The sequence below is a fragment of the Mytilinidion resinicola genome (genome assembly GCF_010093595.1).
Source record: "Mytilinidion resinicola strain CBS 304.34 unplaced genomic scaffold BDZ99scaffold_10, whole genome shotgun sequence".
NCBI lineage: Eukaryota > Fungi > Ascomycota > Dothideomycetes > Mytilinidiales > Mytilinidiaceae > Mytilinidion > Mytilinidion resinicola.
In genome coordinates this window covers 1,524,484-1,542,867 of record NW_022985446.1, presented here as the reverse complement: position 1 = coordinate 1,542,867, position 18,384 = coordinate 1,524,484, and the positions used below count along the sequence as shown (strand labels likewise).

The 18,384-nt window shown below is 51.1% G+C and overlaps 6 protein-coding genes across 6 annotated transcripts; 2 read left to right on the top strand and 4 right to left on the bottom strand.

Moving 5' to 3' along the window:
- Window positions 1–1,001: 1,001 nt before the first annotated feature.
- On the bottom strand, window positions 1,002–5,458 carry BDZ99DRAFT_532521 (putative glycosyl hydrolase, family 18; the record flags this gene model as incomplete). Its single annotated transcript, XM_033726482.1, has 6 exons — window positions 1,002–2,262; window positions 2,322–3,010; window positions 3,072–3,487; window positions 3,615–3,786; window positions 3,845–3,865; window positions 3,932–5,458. The coding sequence occupies 6 exons, from the start codon at window positions 5,456–5,458 to the stop codon at window positions 1,014–1,016; spliced, it is 4,074 nt and encodes a 1,357-aa protein (XP_033576777.1). The 3' UTR covers window positions 1,002–1,013.
- A 717-nt stretch (window positions 5,459–6,175) lies between these two features.
- On the top strand, window positions 6,176–6,925 carry BDZ99DRAFT_345753 (uncharacterized protein; the record flags this gene model as incomplete). Its single annotated transcript, XM_033714434.1, has 1 exon — window positions 6,176–6,925. A coding segment is annotated over one exon (750 nt), but the record flags the coding sequence as incomplete, so codon positions are not given.
- Window positions 6,926–7,104: 179 nt separating this feature from the next.
- BDZ99DRAFT_36873 (uncharacterized protein) lies at window positions 7,105–8,302 on the bottom strand. The gene is made up of 2 exons (XM_033714781.1): window positions 8,168–8,302; window positions 7,105–8,089 (listed from the first exon to the last, which is right to left on the bottom strand). Exon 2 carries the CDS (start codon window positions 8,066–8,068, stop codon window positions 7,415–7,417), a length of 654 nt encoding a protein of 217 aa, XP_033576775.1. The 5' UTR covers window positions 8,069–8,089; window positions 8,168–8,302; the 3' UTR covers window positions 7,105–7,414.
- A 95-nt stretch (window positions 8,303–8,397) lies between these two features.
- On the top strand, window positions 8,398–9,686 carry BDZ99DRAFT_499086 (uncharacterized protein; the record flags this gene model as incomplete). The annotated part of the gene is made up of 2 exons (XM_033723621.1): window positions 8,398–8,498; window positions 8,743–9,686. 2 exons carry the CDS (start codon window positions 8,398–8,400, stop codon window positions 9,599–9,601), a joined length of 960 nt encoding a protein of 319 aa, XP_033576774.1. The 3' UTR covers window positions 9,602–9,686.
- Window positions 9,687–11,636: 1,950 nt separating this feature from the next.
- Window positions 11,637–12,064, bottom strand: BDZ99DRAFT_521125 (uncharacterized protein; the record flags this gene model as incomplete). Its single annotated transcript, XM_033725590.1, has 2 exons — window positions 11,637–11,866; window positions 11,911–12,064. 2 exons carry the CDS (start codon window positions 12,062–12,064, stop codon window positions 11,637–11,639), a joined length of 384 nt encoding a protein of 127 aa, XP_033576773.1.
- A 5,618-nt stretch (window positions 12,065–17,682) lies between these two features.
- Window positions 17,683–18,247, bottom strand: BDZ99DRAFT_463556 (uncharacterized protein; the record flags this gene model as incomplete). The annotated part of the gene is made up of 2 exons (XM_033720106.1): window positions 18,176–18,247; window positions 17,683–18,119 (listed from the first exon to the last, which is right to left on the bottom strand). Exon 2 carries the CDS (start codon window positions 18,013–18,015, stop codon window positions 17,683–17,685), a length of 333 nt encoding a protein of 110 aa, XP_033576772.1. The 5' UTR covers window positions 18,016–18,119; window positions 18,176–18,247.
- Between the last annotated feature and the right edge of the window lie 137 nt (window positions 18,248–18,384).

Sequence of the window (18,384 nt, the reverse complement as noted above, 5' to 3'; positions counted from 1 at the left end):
GTGGGCCACTAGCTTGTGCGGGCCACTAACTTGTGGATTACGTTATATCTTTCCTTCTTCCGCTTAATAACTAGCTTCATTACCTTTATTAATACAACAGCTTTTAGCTACACACCTTGTCTTAATCCGCTTCCCCTCTAGCTTTTGCTTAGCGTCCAGGTAATGAAAGCATACGAACTAAAGCAGATAGTCCAATTAGGCTCGGAGAATCAATCTAGCAACAGTGATGAAGGCCCCAAATGGAAATAAGAGATCTGTTGCTGCCCAGGGTAAAGCTAAAGTGTGGTGGAGCAATATTAAAGCTTGAAGAAAGGGTCCTTGCCTGATAGGGACCTGGCCTAGTGAGGTCCGTGCGATCCTTGAACGTGGAACTTTCTTGTCACCTGGTGTGGGGCAGGTGTGAACCGTGCATGACGACCCAGCCTCCGGCAGCGCTCCTGAATGGTTCCATAGCTGCAGAGGTATTGTACTGCGGAGCTGACGGGTCTGGGAAACGGATCTGACATCATTCAGAGCCCTCCCGTAACAAAAGCTACATATATTTTTGCCTTCAGGAAGGCGAGTGGGGCGAGGTGGCTATTTAGCCTCCTCTTGATCGCCGTCAACCCGGTTTGGCGCCTACCCTTCACTGAAGCATGCCAACTCCTCGTGATGCGCAATCCCTATCCAGGCACAGTCCAACCACGTGATCACAACGTTGACCGCAGGTTTTAGCTTTGTCTGCAGGACTTTACATCTGCCGATAATAGAGACCTTGCATCCGTGTGTAACCCTTGTTAGCCTTCTGCAAGAAGCATCCTGGACATTCGAGGCCATTTCCGCGCGATATCACGTGACATTCAGTTCTCTCCTTCACTAACCTGGCGCTCAGGTTGAGTACACCTGGAACATGGAGAAATTTTTATCCATATTATATACATTTTCAGGTAGGAGGTTTGGTAAATATTTGTCTAGGTAGTATTTGTCTAGGTAATTGCTCGCAACCTTTGGTCTCCGTCCATCCCTTGCCCATCTTAAATGGAGCAAATAAGCCCTCGGAGATTTTGAACCTTGTCTAGGTTCCCTTTGACATTTCCAAGGCTGTCATATTCCTTAGAGCTCATGCCTCGCCTCGAGTTGGCAGCGTTCCTGAAACCCGCACGCCCGACACCGGCGCCAGCCAAGTAGCTGAAGACCGTGATAAAAGCATTCTGGGGATTTTGGACCACATCGTAGAGCGTCATGCCGGCATCACCAGCCGCACCGAGAAGGCGAAGTAGACTACGAACAGCCGTCAAACCAGCAGCGCCGGCGGCTTCACCCACCATAGGGATGAAGAAGAGCAGCCCCGTGATGAAGTTGAGAATGAACTCCTCACGTTCCTTCTTCTTGATCTCATCAGCCTTTTCCACGATCTTCTCCATGCTGTCAACGGCCTCCTGGGTTGAGAATGCGGGCAGGGACGTGGCATCGACTAAGTCGGATAATTGCATGAGCTCGTCCCAGTCACCAAACTGATCCACGATCTTGAATCGGTCGAGCATCTCGTTCGCCTTGGGGAAGGAGTCGCCGATGACCTTCTTAGGATTGTAAATTTTGACCTTGTCGTAGTTGACGAGAGGATAGTTGAAGAACCAGTTGTCATTCTCGGCTATGCAGGCCTGGACGTCCTTGCCAGCGAACTGGCAACCGTTGTTCGTCCTCATGTGCCTCCTGTCAAACATGAACCACGACTCGTCTATTCCCCATGTCTCTCCAATGTCTGCGTAGAAGCCTTTGGGATCTGCGAGGATGAACGTGGCGTTGGGGATATCTGTTGGATCTAACGTGCGGAATTCAAACTCCATTTTCGGGCACTTGTCCATGTCGATTGTGCCCTTGCCACCCTTGCAGTCGTTGCCTTTGACACAGTCATGGGCACAGCTGTCAAATCTGCACCCATCAGAGCAGCACACAACGCGCTTAGTCTCCTTGCACTTGAAATATTTGTCTACCTTGTCGCTGGCCATGAAGTTGTTGATTTGGTCGGGGATCTGGGCTTTGACGAATCCCTCGTAGATCTGGAACTTCTTGTCGTAGCCCCTATCAATCAGATCCTCATACTTTTTCAAGGCTGCTTCCAAAACAGCAACCTGAACATCGACAAGATACTGCTCGACGCAGGGAGCAGGTATCGAGCCTTTCCGATCCTCGAGCTGTTGGAGTGTGGTATATGAGCCTGTGCAGGCAGGCCAGTAATGTTCGTCAACGTACGCTTCTGCATCGTCAGAATCATCGCTTCCACTGCAAGATGTCAGTATAATGAACAGATCCAAGTGTGGCATGACAGTTATGCAACTTACTCAGTAAATGCCTGCAAGTCGGCAGCCCAGTCTGTGGTGCCAGCGAAATTGTATGAGTCATAGAACGCAGACCGAGTCTTCTTCGTGTCATCATCCATGTATGCTACCCACTCGGTGTCGTTGTACACCATGATGTTAGAGCCTTCCTTCTTCCATTGCCTGTTAATTTTGCCAGCCTTGATAATTTCGCCAATCTCTGCATTGGAGATATATCCCCCGGTATCCGTACAACGTCCTTTGGCAGCATTGGACACACGAGGTGACCCCGTGAACTTGCATCCCTCCGAGTCGCAACCAGCCTGTGCCATCTTGAACGATCGGCCGTAACTGGCAACACCGACGACAACCTTGTTGGATGGAGCGCCAGCTTTGGTAATCATCGAAAGGGCATCCTTGGTCTCTGTCTCGTTGACATGAGACCTCAAACAGTTACCAGACATGCAGCCAGGGGAAGACCATTTGTTACCGTAGTCCCACTGCCCGTGCAAGTCGTATGTCATGTAGATAATGTAATCAATATCCTGGGCCATTTGCTTGATAGGGAACGACTTGAGGTACCAAAAGGAAGCTGGCGCCGCAAAGGAAACTGATTTGGAAGAGCCCACGGACGCTTTCAGACTGGAAAGAAGTTTGTAATAGTTCATACCATTCTGGGGGTCGTCGCTGGGGATGGAAGGAATATCAGGAGCCTAGAAATTCTCATGTTAGTCCTGCCAAGATTTGTACAACGGAATGAAGTGGACCACTCACTCCAGGATACTCCCAGTCGACGTCAATTCCATCGAGATTGTGCTTATTCATGAAAGCAATGAGATTACTCTTGAACTTGTCGCGGTTGGCGGGCAAGACGGCCTCGCGAAGTACCGAAAAGGTCCCGGGCGCAGTGCTGAAGTCCCAGCCACCGAACGAAATAATTTTCTTGACGCCCGTCATACCCTTGAAGATCTCAAACTGCTCCTTGGCCTTTTCGTCGCTGATGTCGACGTTGAAGTCGCCTCTTGTGATGTTTGCAAAGGCGAAGTGGATGTGTGTGTAGCTTGTGTCGATCTCGTCGACCCACATGTTCAAGCACTTGCGGCCAAGATTCCAAGACTCATAGTACGCGACCTTGATCTTTTGCGCCGGAGCTGGCCCTTTGATGATATCTCTGCCACAGTGGCTGATACCTGATCCTCGCAATCAGCCATATGCCCCCCAAACGATGAGACACGATCAAAATGACGGGATAATGGGACGCATGATCTTGGCAAAAACTATAGTCCAGAATACTTAAGCATTGGACGGAACACTTACATCCATTTTCCCCTGGGGCTGACGTTCCAGGCGCCCCAGTCTCCGACTTTGAGATAACGCAAAAGTCGTCAGTCGTGCCACACTGACCCCATATGTTACAGCAAACATTTAGCGGACATGGGTTGAGGGTGGCCAAATCTGTGCCTACCGGGGGCTGTATGGTCCCGTTCATCTAACGCAAGCATGTTAGCTTGGATAATCTCATGCCCATGCTGGAGAAACGTTCTTACCGTTGGTCCACACACAGCGTTCTGTAGAAACCAATCATCAGTCAAGCCATTCGAAACGATACATGACGGGAGAAAGAAGCAACTTACCGGAACGTTGGCAGGCAGGGGCGGGTTTCCTGTGCTCACACACATCTTGAAAGCAGGATAGATAAGCTTACAACCGTTCCAGCCCCAGGTCTTCTTGTTGAAGGTCTCGAGGTCTGTCACCTGTAGGCCACGGGCAGCCGCAATCACGGAGCAGCTGTCATCCTTTTTGATCGTATATGTAGCGCAGTTGCCCTTGGCATCGGGCTTGGGCTTTAGATCCGGCATCTTGCCGCTTGTGCAGCAAACTTGTTGGCCCACAGCAAGTTTCGCAGGATCGACTTTGGGGTTGGCCTTTGTGAAATCCGGCACGTTGATGCCGCACTTGGAGGCGAGCGAGGCGAAGGTATCGCCGCCTATAACGGACCTTGTTTTGCATGTCCCATCTGAATTTCCGGGGGGTAAAGTGTTGGGTAAGGTGCCGCTGCTACAGCAGACCTTTTCGTCCTTGACAAGAGTTTCGCAAACATTGGCGCGGTTATACTTCTTCAAGTTGTCTTGACTTATCCCGCACCTTTTAGCCACGGCCCAACAGCCATCGCCCGACTGAACTGTGGTTGTCTTGCAATCCGCCCGGATGTTAAGGCGTGATCTTGCCCCAAGGTGAGCGGGTGTCGTGTTGTTGAATTCAGTGCCGTTATTTGGGATGGCCTCCACAGTGATGGGGACGCGTAGAGTGACTTTCATCCAGTCTTCGGCTGCATCGCCTTGAGAAACGCACCCTCCATCGGCCCAAGTCTTGACAGTCTCGTGGATGAAGGGAAGGTTCTTTTCGCTGGTGGCAACCATTCCGATGTTGTAATCTGCGCCGCGGCCATCGGTTCCACATAGCTGGATGACAAAGGTCTTTGAGATGGCCTTGTCCTGTGCGTATTCCAGCAGCTTCTTGAGAACTTCCAAGGTGACTCCGTGCTGATGAATCTCGGCTCCGGCAAAGAGACCAATGGCTGATGATTTAGAATAAGCAAACTCTATCGCGTTGTTTGTGCAGGAAGGCTTTTGTAATGCGAGATGGCTGCTGATCTGACGCCCCGCAGACAGGAGATGATTGACAGAAAACTCATCATCGTTGCCGACTTTGGGATGGTGCATATATATAGAAGCCTCCTCCAGGACTCGATTGGCGGTTGTACAGAGAGATGCCTTGCTGTCGTCAGGTACAAATGCGACCTTCACTCCCGAGTCATAGTCAGCTGTGCATGCCCTGATGATCGTCTGGGCGGTTTTGTCGTCCTTGGCCGCGGTCTGGACGACCATGTCGAGCAGCATGGTCTCGTTACACGCCGCCAACTTTGTAGCGTCAGGGAACAAGAACCACCCATCCCTGGATGTGCTGTTCCCCGTCATGCCGCATGAGATAGGGCATAGTTTGAGCGCCTCCAGTGACACTCGCGTGGCTGCTGCCAGCCACTCGTCAAGATCACCTGCATTATCTTCGACTCCGCGTGAGACCTCGACATCGGAAGGGGATGCTGAAGCACCTCTAGCAAGCAAGGCATAGGGAAGGAAATGGCGTAATGAAGTTTTCATTATGGCGAGATACTGCGCAAGCAGAAAAGAAAAAGTAGGAGTCCCTTGCACTAGAGAAAGAAGATGCAAGAGAGGAAGAGGAGACGAAGAAGGAAGAGGATGAGCACAGGTGAGCCTGGCTTAATACTAGGGGGATATGAGTGACTTTGGAATGCAGATCTCAAGCTGGTGATCCCGGATCACGAATTTTCGAGCCTAAAACAACTCTTCGAGTAGCCTAGTAACGTGTCCGACACAAAGCTGACAAGAACGGCCTCGGCCTCTATCGACGCATAGATTAAGTGTCGTTGTACATATATGCTTCATTAAGCAACATTGGCCGGTGCCAAGACATCCCCAACCAAATACTACCTGCTAACTCAGTGCTAACTCAAGGGATAGTGGATCCCGCCGAACATTGCATATGCGGCACAGTTTAACAGTCAGATGCCAAGGGGAAAGGAATGAAGCGGCCAAGTCCGCCAAAGGTTCGAGGTTCTAATAGGACACGGGCTGATCTGAGCCCACCGTACTCGTGCCACGCACCATTCGATTGGGCCCGCATTGTCGGATAGTCCGTGGCGCGGGCAGACGTGAGCTGCAGAACTGATCAATATTCCTAGACTAAGGAACTCGTCAATTAATATCATCCATCCGTTGCTCCGTCTCTCGAACTTGGACACCTCTTTTGTCGTCACCGTCAGCTCTTCTGTACTGCCTCCTTTAGCTGCAGTCAATATGAGGGTCTCTCTCTTCCTCGCTCTTTCTTACCTTTCCGCAGCCGTTTGGGCTGGAGGATATCAGGGGTGCCTTGAGCGCGTCTGGCTGTTCCAGGCCTACGAAATCGATGCACTCAACCCTGAGATGGATCAAACACTCGGCTTCAGATGCAGTCGGTGGAATGACGGCACCAAACAGTGCGATGGTGACTGGAACCCATGTCGCTCCAGAGCTGGCACCCGATGCAATTTCGACGAACTCACGCATTTTATGGGCAATGCGCCTACGCCAAGGGGTTGGCAAGTCTTGGACCCCGCCACTAGAAGGCTTGATACTCAGCGAACCGCCGAAAATTGTTATCGAATCTTTACCACACGGGGCCGCGGCAGGGTTCCCAACTTTCCGCCCTACTCTGCCATGAAGAATACGTACGAATACAACGATTACCTCATAAAACTCACCAAAAAAGTCAACGACGTGTGGATGAAAAAGAGTACCGTCGCCAACAAGCAACTGTGGGAGGATTTCGACAGTACCAGAGAGAAGATTAGTGTTGCGCGCGCCGGAGACCATGGCCCTTACCTCTTAAATGCGGCCAGGGCCTCGCTGGGCGGCACGATGACGATACACACGCAGAACTTGGGCAACAATCCGGCGACTGGCGCCGTGTGGGAGACGGTGGATTGGAAGGAGACGGCCAGTCAAGCCAGGACCAGCGGCATAGCCGATGCCCAGACACGCATTCGGGATTTTCTCGATAGTTGGTATCGCGGAACTCAACCTGATAGAGACCACAGAAGTGCTAGGGAACATTTCCAGGTCCTCAGGACATACAAGCGGGTAGCAGATCGAAACACCAGTTGTCGGAAGCACTGAAATGGGTGGGGGCAAGGCCAAGGCTACCATTGTCTGGGGTGGTCCAGCAAGCAGAAAGATTTTTCAAAAGGCTGTAATCCGACTTTATAATCACAAGCCAAAGGAATCCAGGCACTGACAATCCAGTGTACAGAGTTTAATTTCAGAAGAAACAATGGATATTTAAACCGTCCAAATGCTCACATTCTTTGGTTACGAAACGAGGTGTCGGGGTTGCTATTTGGTTCCTAATTAAGATGTATGTGGTGACGTTGTTTTGGCATCTACAACAAAACAAACGGCCACGTAGAACCCTCCTACACGAACAACAACGAGCTACAACACAAGACGAGGTGTTGGACACGAGACGAGACGTTTCCAGATGCGGATGTAGCTGCTAGGCTACAGAGCCGTATCGCCGTCGTCAAGAGGCAAACCGCTATGGTAGTCGTATCCGTCTTGTCTGTATGACTCCTCTAGCTCACGGTCACACATGTCATCCAACTCGATGCTTCTCATCATCTGACCACCCGGGTCGATATAGAACACGTTTTCCGGGCCGCAAGGGAAGTAGTGCTCGTACGTAGCCTTATGCCACGCGCCCATGCCGTCTGCACAGACTACATGGATTTCCTTGACATTGACAAAGTCACGAATTTCGCTACTTTCCCAGTGGTAGAAGCCTTCGTCTGAGTTTTCGCGCTCAAATTTCAGCCGCTTAATGGTCGGTGCAACCGATTTGAAGACAAAGAAGGAAGTTTGCCCGATGGATATCATATCGATGTCCAAGTTCAACCAGACATAGCGCCACTCGGCGCCGTCCGACGGCACCTGGTAATAAATCTCGGAGAAGGCCTGTTGGTACAATCCATGGGTCCGGGCTTCGTGGCAGGCCTGTAGTGTCGCTGGTACTGGCGTAGATGAGAACAGATGGCAGATCGATGGCTGGGCCGCGTGAGCGAGGCGGATCTCGACGGTGCGAGGCTCGACAGTCATTTCCCATATCCGAGCACGGAGCTCGACTGGCAAACGAGGAAATGGGTGGAAAGTGGCCATCTGCTGAATCACTGCCGAGATCTGATTTTGGGAGCCAACCGGCGTGGTCAGCGTGTGCGACTCGTTTGCTGCAGTGAGAAGGTGGACGAAAAGACTTACCCAGCGATGGCCCGATTCTAAGCGTTCCGGAGTCGAATTTTCACTAGAGGTTCCCGAGCCGTGTTGCGGAATGAGGCCAAGACATGAGGAATGGGTTCAGACGTGGCGGGACCAGATATATGGGAAATTCGAAGGATCACGACCGATATCTGCATGTGACCCAAGGCGGATGCAGGGCCTGATGTTGGTGAGACGGCCCGTTTTCGGGGGGCGCAGGCTTGGCGGCTGTAATGGACACCTATGCGGGCCGTCCCATCTTGGCACCTTCCGGATCGACCACACGCCACGCCGTGAGGGGCCAACAGCCTCACGGGAGCCCGTGCACAGGGGGGTGCGCCGTTGGTCCCATGGCTCGGGTCTGATCTTTGCCCGGGCCGCCACATTCCAGTGTAGCGTGGACATGACCGGCGCCGCGTCCCAATTGCGGAGACGCATGGGACCCGCTGTGGTATCCAGATGCCTCGGATTCTGGACCACAGCGGGAGCAGAGAAGAGAGCAAGGCATGGGTTTGGCTACGCGCTAAGACTCTCCTTTTTTCCTTCCTTCTAGACTTTGATATAGCTATACCCGGTAGTATCCTCCCATCCCCATTGTCCATCCCATCGTCAATCACCGATACCGCCCCCTTCCTCGATTCTTCAGCCATTTGGCTTGCACGCGCACCGGCCATGAAGACCTCCATCGTACTGTCTCTTGTGGCCATCGCCCGCCACGTCGCTTCCACCCGCTTACCGGAATATCAATGGGATCCAGCCTCCGCGGCAGATTGCGTCGAGTGGGAGAACATTGACGACGACAGTCAATCATGCGAAGGAGTGCGTGCATACTATGGCATCACTCCCGAGGAGTTCCACAAATGGAACCCTTCCGTTGGTCTCGACTGCAAACCGTGGTGGATACATACATCATACTGCATCGTCACCCAGGAGAGACTGGACAACAGGCCAAACACGACAACTTCATCCTCGACAACTGCTACCCCCACCAGCAGCACATCCACTCTGGGTCCCTCTCCTACAGCTTGGATTGCCATGGGCTGTTATGTGGAGGATAGCAAGCTGCCAATTCTTGAGCAGAACGTGAGCCCGGCTGGTGGAAACGTATCTCTGACTGTCCCGAACTGCAAGGAAAGTTGCTATCGACGCGCGTACGGCTTTGCGGGCGTGCAGGCGGGCAACCAGTGCTGGTGCGGCACTTACGTTGGCGGCGAGTGGGCGAGCAATCAGACTGATTGTAATACCCCCTGCACCGGCGACAAGAAGACATTCTGTGGTGGAAAGGGACTTGTCAATGTCTTCCAGGCCCAGGAGAACCAGGCGCCCGCATCCACCACCGGCACCGGCACTGTCCCTGCCACCAGCACCAGCACTGCTGTCAGCATTGCCAGTGCTAGCAAGACGGGCGGGGCGGTGAGGAACATGGCCGTGTTTTAATTAGGATGACCGCACCACGTTCAGTTGTTTTCTTGTTGTTGTTTATGTATATAAAGCAGCTACGCGTGCACTCAGGGATACATAGTCCTGTCCTTGCACCAATTGTGGTATTTTATGAGTTGCCTATGTCCTAAACCCGATTGGAGAATATACACTGCTTTGCAGTACCTCAGAGACAACGTCAATCGTCACGTTGTGCCCTGTCGGCCTCATGCTCCTCTAGACCTCTCTCACGCTGTCCCTCTCTCGCGCCACTCTTCAACGCCAACAGCTTGAGTCCTCAACACCGGTTTGTACAAGTGCCCCAGCGTCCCCGGTTTCCTCATTTACCTACCCTCTCTACTCCACTCACACTCGCACTTCGGCATGCAGGGGCCCTCTCCACGAGATAGAAGCGTGGCAGATTCTAGCCACCTTGGTAGCCCCCATCCTGCACCTGCCTCTCTGTCGGCGCCCTTCCTGCCACCTATATCCTCTATGCGCCTCCTTGCATCTCCTGGCTCTCTACGCGTGGTTCTTGATTTGCCTCGTAGTTCAATAGTACCAGGCTGATCCTCGACCCAGCCTCTCGACCTAGATTCGTGAAATTCAGAGGATTAATCCCTCCACCACAGCTCGTGGGCGGGCGGGCACGCAGCACGGCTGGAAGCCAGTGTGCCGAAACCCCCTTTAGAGTCACCGTCTATTCCAGAACAAAACCCAACCACTGAAGGCTTATGTGTTTCATGTTAACCTTCTCCCAGAGTCTCTCTGCTTCCCTGGCTTCTTTTTTGGGTCTCTACTACGGGCGACCTGTTCGCCGCGCTCACTCTTACGCTCGTCTGCGAAGTCATCTGCGTCGCGGGACTCTAGAACACTTCAACTCTGTGGCCATCGCCCCGACAGCGTTAGATAGGTTATGGCAATGGAAACTAAAGCGCCAAGGAGTTCTTCGCCTTTGCGCTCTCCGTCCTGTTGCTAGCCTCCTCTCTCCAGCACACTATCCGGAGCATCACCTAGCTCTATGTTTGAAGCTTCAAAACAGCTCTCAATTTTGGTCGTCGCTTTAGCGTGCCCGATCCGTTCGCCTCTCTATGTATTTTTTCGGCCAGGACACAGGCCAGCTTACGGTCAAGTTTCTAAATGCGGATATCCTCATATGCAGGCGCTCCCTTTCCCCAGATAATAAAGTAAGAGAAGGTTGGCTATTTTAGTAAAATAGCACACTTTATATTAATAAGAATAAGGGTGAAATACACTTTTTAAAAAGTAGCTTAAGCTTATAAGGCTTATAAAATAGTATAGAGCCCTAATTTGTAACCTAGGAATAGATTTAAGACCCCTTACTAAAACTTAATAGTTTTTAGTAAGATATATTTAAGACTATGCCGCAGCCGGTAAGGAAGGGTGAGTAAGGGTAAGTAAGGGTATGTTACGTCCCCCTAGCACGAGCAACGATCACAATCACGTGCTATAGATCAGGTGACGCCTGATCACGTGCGCTTCGGGGCCTGCATGGCCCGAGGCTCCGGCCACGCCTGCGCTTCCAATCAAAGCGCAGTCGTTCTGTTCTTTTGGGCTGGCCTGCGGGCAGCCTGGCGTAGTGTCGTAACAGGGTAAGCAAGGGTGAGCAGACCTGAGGAGCGCCAAGTCACGTGCGCAGAAGGGGTTAGGTAGGGTGCACATTGGGGTGTTAAAACAGCATGTTCAGAAACTAGAGTCAAGAAAATTAAGAGGACCAAGAATCCAGTACCATCCTGACCAACGAAGAGACAAGGCGGAATTAACAATCGTTCATGGAGAATTCCATTGCATTCCTCTAGGGGCTTCACAAGACTCAGCCCATTCTTTCAAGACTCTTACACATCAAAAGACACAGTACTTACCGGAGTTCCTAAACATACAGTGAACACTTAATACTCCTCGTTCCAGTGCCATAATAGAGTTCCAGCCGCTCCAGTACCCAAATCTCCCCTAAACTTCATGAAGAACACATCGGTTGAATGGTTCAACGAAACACACTTCATCACCCCGTTAGTACTTTTCCCGGGCACCCTCAGCCAATATCTATTCTTGGTACTACTTGCGTAGTGGATATAGCATTGATGCCCTCTTCCACGGTTCCACTATCTCCTTCATCCGCCCAGGCCATTCGTTCCGCATCACCAACACTGTTCGGAGACGGTACGCTTGGCCAATTCAGGAACGTGGAATGGCTTCGTTGCAGCTCCAGCGTGAATCTAACCCGCCTATCGGTATTGTGTGCTCTCTCCATGTCGGGGATTTCTGCGGACTTTAGCGCGATAGATATGATGAAAATGTGTACGCACCTCGGCGCCGCCAAGAAGTGAAGCAAATGCGAAATGCTAGGACACAAAGAGAATCCCTATATCGGATGCTTGCGAGTGTGGCAATGGTGGTCAGGATGCCAAAAATGAGCCCCAGAGTAGCTTCGGTGGAGAGGTGGAAAGTGTGTGTGGCCATGGTGGCAAAAGACAGGCTAGTTTCTTGTAGAAGAACTGTCCAAAGCTTGGGAGGCTACAAAGTCGCAATAGAGGCCGCAATGTCGTAAATCCTTCAGATTTTCAACGTCGCAGGTCCTGGGAAGATTCAACGTCGCAAATCCTTCAAGACTTCAACGTCGCAAATCCTTCAAGACTTCAACGTCGCAAATCCTTCAAGACTTCAACGTCGCAAATCCTTGCAATTCACGGCGACGTTTCATAGATCGGAGCACTGGATAAGTGGTTTGAAAGAGAAAATTCCAAAAGAAGATGGTACTAGTAAAATAGAGGAGAGACTGCATCAAGACGATGAACACAAAGAGCTAAACCCAAGATTAAAAAGCGAGGTATGTATGTATGTACAAAGTCGTCTTTATACACACCCGCGTCAGGCAGAGACCATGCTGGCCTCCAAAGGGATGAAACTTGAGTGGCGGTGATTCTCAGATCCTCAAACCCCACGATATCGGCCTTACTCCCTAACGAAGAGGAATTAGGCTGATTCTTCCCCGAGCGATTGGCGACGCTCCTTCCCGCCAATCGCGTCGCCCGGATGGTGGATTTGATTTGCCATTCTCATAACCAGCCGGCACCGAAGCGACCCCCATCTTTCGGCTAATCCCCCCGACTCCATGGGAAGGGGTATGAAAACGGCTTCTAGAAGCAACCCCTTCCGCGTGGCCCACGATACAGCCCCACTTCGCTCAAACTACCCGCCCGGGCGTTAGCGAGTGTGGATTGGTGCGGCACGGGCCGGGGATCTTCAGTCTTGCATGGGTCTCCTAGCTGCTTCGGGATAGGACTTCCCGTTTACCCCACTCACAAGGCTGAGAATCATGAAACACCACGTTTCTTCTCTACATTGACCCCGAGTCCCTAGCCCCTGACCTGAACGTTGTGTGCCACTGGAGATTCGCAACCGGATCTGTGACGCGGCTATCAAGGCTGAGAGGGGAAGACGTCCAAATTAGGCAAGTAGCACAAGGCCTATCTCTGCAGGGAGATGACGCAGCAGGCAGGGTCAAGCACCCTCACATTGAGGTAGAGCGACAATGATTGAAGCAAGTCGAGTGTATTTTTACATGATAGAAATAAGCCTAACTCCGGTCACTTATCTCCCGGGCCTTGAAAACACCGTGCTCGGACTTCGATAGCGAAGGCACAGTAACGGACAATATTGGCATGATGCCACATCTCCGGCTTCTCTTCGAGTTTATAGTATCACCATCCACTCCTCCATGCTCCAGGTGCTGTTCCGACTATGCGGTCCTCCATCTCATCTTCGGCACTCTCGCTCCTCCGCTCATGATCCCATTCCATCCGTTCAATATGGCTAGCGTCGTACGGAGATGGCACCACTGGCCAATCGAGGAAACTAGACCTTATTGGTAAGAGCTCAATTGCGGTATCAGCTGGGGGCTGAGTGGGAGCAAGATGACCGACAATATCGACGGCTTCAACGTCGGTAGAAGCTAAGTTCAGTTGGTTCTTTAGCTCTGGTTCACTCGGAAGTTCTGCAGACAAGCGCCACGAGTGGGAAGGTGTAACTGAAGTTTATAGACGTACCTCGACGTCGACGGCAACCGCAACAGATGCAGACAATAATAAAACCGATCGAGCCTTTGTACCGGATACCTGCGATCGCCGCGACGATGCCGAGGATTCCGAAGACGATCCCTACTATAGCTTCCATAGACATATCTAGACGATGCAGTCAAATCTTCCTTTACGAGTGCACACGATATGAATCTAAAGGAGTGTCAGCTTTGAAAGTAAAGATATCATTACTGCAAGCAGCACGCTGCCAGTAGCACGCAGTCTCAAGGATATGAATATTCGGGAAATGCATGGAATGTGCAGGCATTTTGCACCAAAAAGAGATACTTTGACACTCGAGAAAGGTGTTTACTTCAAGCCAGGATGAAAAATGAGGGAGACTCGCAAGGCTGAGCGAGGTACGTACTTTGCCAAAGGCTAACCTGATTAGCCCAACGCTTAGACGCGGTAGACCTTCACGTTTTCCAGTTGGAACGGGCATTAGCGAGAGAATGAGTGCTTAAAGTTCCGAAAGAAAAAATCGTTGGCTTCTGTGAGTTCAAGTTGGCGGTCGGCGATGGATGATATTACTGTCTAATGGCTTCCGAGACTTTGTGAGACTAGCAACGAACGTAGATTACTCTCTAGAATTGAGGGTAGTGACTGTCACAAGAGAATTGGCGTTGAGAGAAATCGAGGTTCTTGTATTCCCTGGTAGTGTCAGAGAGGGGTTTGCTTCAACTGCGCCCCGATCATCACGTCGTAGGCTGATCCTCACGGCCCGCTGCCGCCGCATCTCTGTTCTGACACTACCAGGCTATTCGTCGAGTGATTGGTACAAAAATACTAGTGTTTAGAGAAATCGAGGTCCCTGTATTCCCTGGCAGTGTTAGAGGGGGGCGTTGCCTCAGCTGCGCCCCGATCATCACGTGGTAGGCTGATCCTCACGGCGCGCAGTGGCCGCATCTCTGTTCTGACACTACCAGGCTATTCATTGCTACCACCAGGTTGTTTATCGTCACTCTCAAGTCACTCACTGGCATGACCGAGCATTCCGCTGACAGCGCCAGTTTAGGATCTCCGGACCAGTTAGTGGAGCCGCGCTCCCATTTTTTGGGTAATGCCAGTGGTACCGCAAGATTCAGCCTCTCGACGCGACCCGAATAACTTGCGAAATATTTGCGCACAGACTCCACCCAGGTCTTCCTATACTCTGCGTTGGCTCTACGAACCTCTGCAACTTCCAGGAACTAGTCCTACGAGACCAGACACGGATATGGAGCACACAGCCTATGTGATACTAGCAATGTGGAAATAGGCCAATACGGCGCCTTTCAATCATCCGCAATGCTGAATAGTTTTACAGCAACGTTCTCGAAACGTGGAGGCGCCCCTTTTTCGCATATTCTAGTCGAGGCAATCACTGCCTAGCTATCCTCATCCGCTCTCTCAAAGTTTCGCTCGTCCTCCCATTCAATTCGCTCTATGTCCCCGACAGCATACGGCGATGGTACTATAGGCCAATCTAAGAATGTCGATGTGGTTTGAAGCTCGAACGAGTCTTCGAGCGAGGTTAGGTGTGCTTCGATATCACGGAGATCTGTCATCCTTAGTTCAGCACAAGTGTCTGAGAAGATGAGAAAGATGTTATAGCGGAATAGGTACATACCTCTACGCCGACGAGACCTCCGGCATACACGAAACACAAGGACGAATAGGCTAGTGTCATGATATCGAATGCTTGCAAGAGCAATGCCGACAGTAAGCACGCCGAATACAATCTCCGCAATCACCTCGGCGGAGACGTGGGAATGGGATCTTGTGTGCTCAGTCATTGCGGGACGAATCTTTTACTTTTGTCAGAGCCGCTTCGTGGTATTCGAACGTCAGCCTTGTGATCGGGCGGAAAGAAAGGGTGGATCATTTTGACCAGCATATTTTGGTTGCCGCAGGCAGCACGAGAGACGAGTGATGGCGGTTTGAGGTGACAAGCGTGGCTGATCAAGGCTGAGCTACGTACCTAATTCGAGATGGCACATAGAATAGATCAAGAGGCGTGGTGATGGGCAGTCTGCAAATGGTATTGCTGCATTGCAAGATTAGCAAGCCGAGTAAATCGATTACGTCGAAGTAGTACTGTTCTACTTTGACCGCTCTTTTGCGACTGAGCTGACTGGATGGATGGGAGAGAAGGCTTACGATCTCAGATACCTGCGAGGAAGCAAAGGGCTGAGCGGATGGTGGTTACGGAGGCTTCAAGGTGGACTCGCGAGTGAATGGTAATGATGTAATGTTCAGCGTGATAAGGTCGCTTTTTGCGTAGGCTAAAATATCCCACGACTATAAGGAGGCTTTGTGCTGCTTTAAGAGGGGATGTAAGGTGCGGAATGTGTGCTTTTGTGCAATGTTAAATGCGTTTCAAGGAAAATTTGGAGATGTGGATTCGCTGGAGGGTCAGACAAGCTGGCGAAAGCCACCGCTTTTTAAAAAGCTTTGACTTGAGAGACGAATCCGCACTGGAAGATCACCGCTAGGGTCCATGGCCAAAGCTTTTTGAAAGCACACTGACTTAAGAGACTAATCCGCACTATAAAGATCACCGCTAGGGTCCCAGGCCAGAGCCTTATGAAAAGTCCACCGACTGATCCGCACTGTAAGATCACCGCTAGGGTCCATGGCCAAAGCGTGTTGAAAAGCAACTTGAGACCAATCCGCACCGTAAGATCACCGCTAGGGTTCATGGCCACACCTCTGCACGGACCATCCTATGATCTTTAGAGCCGCGCGCCCTGTCAAAATCCCGGCACCTTCGGGCACTGACTGCGGCCTTTGGGCTCCCCGCACCGTCCGAAGCTATAGCCTGCCTAGGGATGGTGCTGGGTGACTTTCGCCAGTCTCCTGAGCTATGGCACAGCCTCCTGAGCTACAAACGACAGTCGGCCTTCCCGTGGCCCGAGATGTCAACGTCTGAGCTTGTAAGTTTGGTGTTCTACGCCGGTGTTCTACCCTGCTAGCGCTAAGCCATGTTAGTGTGAAGCAGCTAGACTAAATAGAAGCGGATTATTAAGGGAAAAGGTGCGGGCGTATTCGAAAAGGAAGAAGCATTTCGCAAGCTCATACCTGATGATGAAAAGATAAGCTCTTTCCAAATCTCACCAAGCGAAGAGTAGATTGTTTTAGCGACGGTTCTGCTATTCCTCCATATGGTAAAACGCTTCTATGAAATAATGATCTGAGATACTGCTGTTCTAGCTCGTTTTTTACTCACAATCGGTTTCTCGTTACGACACATTCACAGTGTCGGTTATTTTGAACACTTCACAGGCGACGGGTCCAGCGATAGCTGCAAAGTCATCACATACATATCCTAGATTGATTCTAATAAGTAGTCTAAAATGTAGTATTAAAGAACCATTATGCTGGCGGGCATTGTTAAAGCGAAACTACGCAAGGCTGAGTCCTCGCGTGTCCGCGGAGTAATCAGGGAGAACGCTGAGAAAAAGTGAAGCTGACGGCGTTGACGCGGACGGTTTCCCCGGCTGTAGGCAGAAGCGTTGGACAAGTCTCATTGGTCGACACAGGGTTTCTATTACGCCCGTATCAGGCGCTCCGGGCTTCCGTGTCTAAACTCTAAACCCCAAATAAACATCTGACCTGGAGCCATCAACCGGACCTAAGAGTGCACTCAATCTCATCGTGATTAAAAATAACGGTGTTCTAATATTCCAACTCACAACCCCAATTTCCTCACTGACCTGCACACGTGTTGCGCCCGTACCGTTTTACATTGCTCTCAGCCTTGTCCAGCCACACCTCAAGATCTAGGCAACAGGATTATAGAGATAAGACTTGATAACGCTCAATAAGAATGGTCCAACGAAGGTAACTTTCGTATACATCATAGACCTCGTCTCGTTCCATCTTCTCCACACTTTCACTACTTATCGTGGACCCTCAGCATTCCCGTGATGTCTCAGAGACGGGCCAATCCGCTCGGCAACCTCCTCCGTGCTGCCACCTCTCCATACACGATCCCACTCCCTTATTTGCGCTTCAGAAACTTCATATGGCGATGACCGATGCAGAGAACTCCACGGTACTGTATGCAGCTCGAGCGGGTCTAGAAGCGGAACAGTTCTTATAGGCCATGATGCTGAGGTAGTAGTACCAGCAGTTGCCTCGACGTCGTTTAAATCTTGAGGGCTTTAGCCCCTGCTGATAGGAGGATACCTGAGGGACAGTACCTCTTGACCGACGAGGAGTGCAGCAAAAACGAACCATCGAGTCCTTGAATTGGATACTGGCGACCGTGGCGGTGAGGGTAAGGACGCCGAAAACGACGCCAATGATCGCTTCAGTGGAAAGATGAAGGTGGGATTGAGCATGTTCGAGCATCGCGAGATGTGAGGTACGTTTAGCATAAAATAAAAGGAGTAATTTGGGTGCTGCCGTATGTTGGGCTATGAGAAGCAGATTTAACTCTCAATCCAGAGCAGCTCCTGTGGGCAAGAAATTGTTAGCTTTATCATTACACGGCGGCGAGGAATAATATTACGAAGTGGCTTCGACGTCCAGTGACTTTGTCTCGTAGCGCAATAGAGGGCTGATGTTAAGCGTTTAGCCTGCGACTTCTGGCGGTGTTCGATAGAATGAGTAGAAAATAATCGAATTCGAACTGCAGACCTTAAGGCAGAGGTCGTCGCCTTTGGTCAGTGTGATAATGGTGATGTCGCGGGTGGAGTGGGGCGGCATCCGACGCTTGGT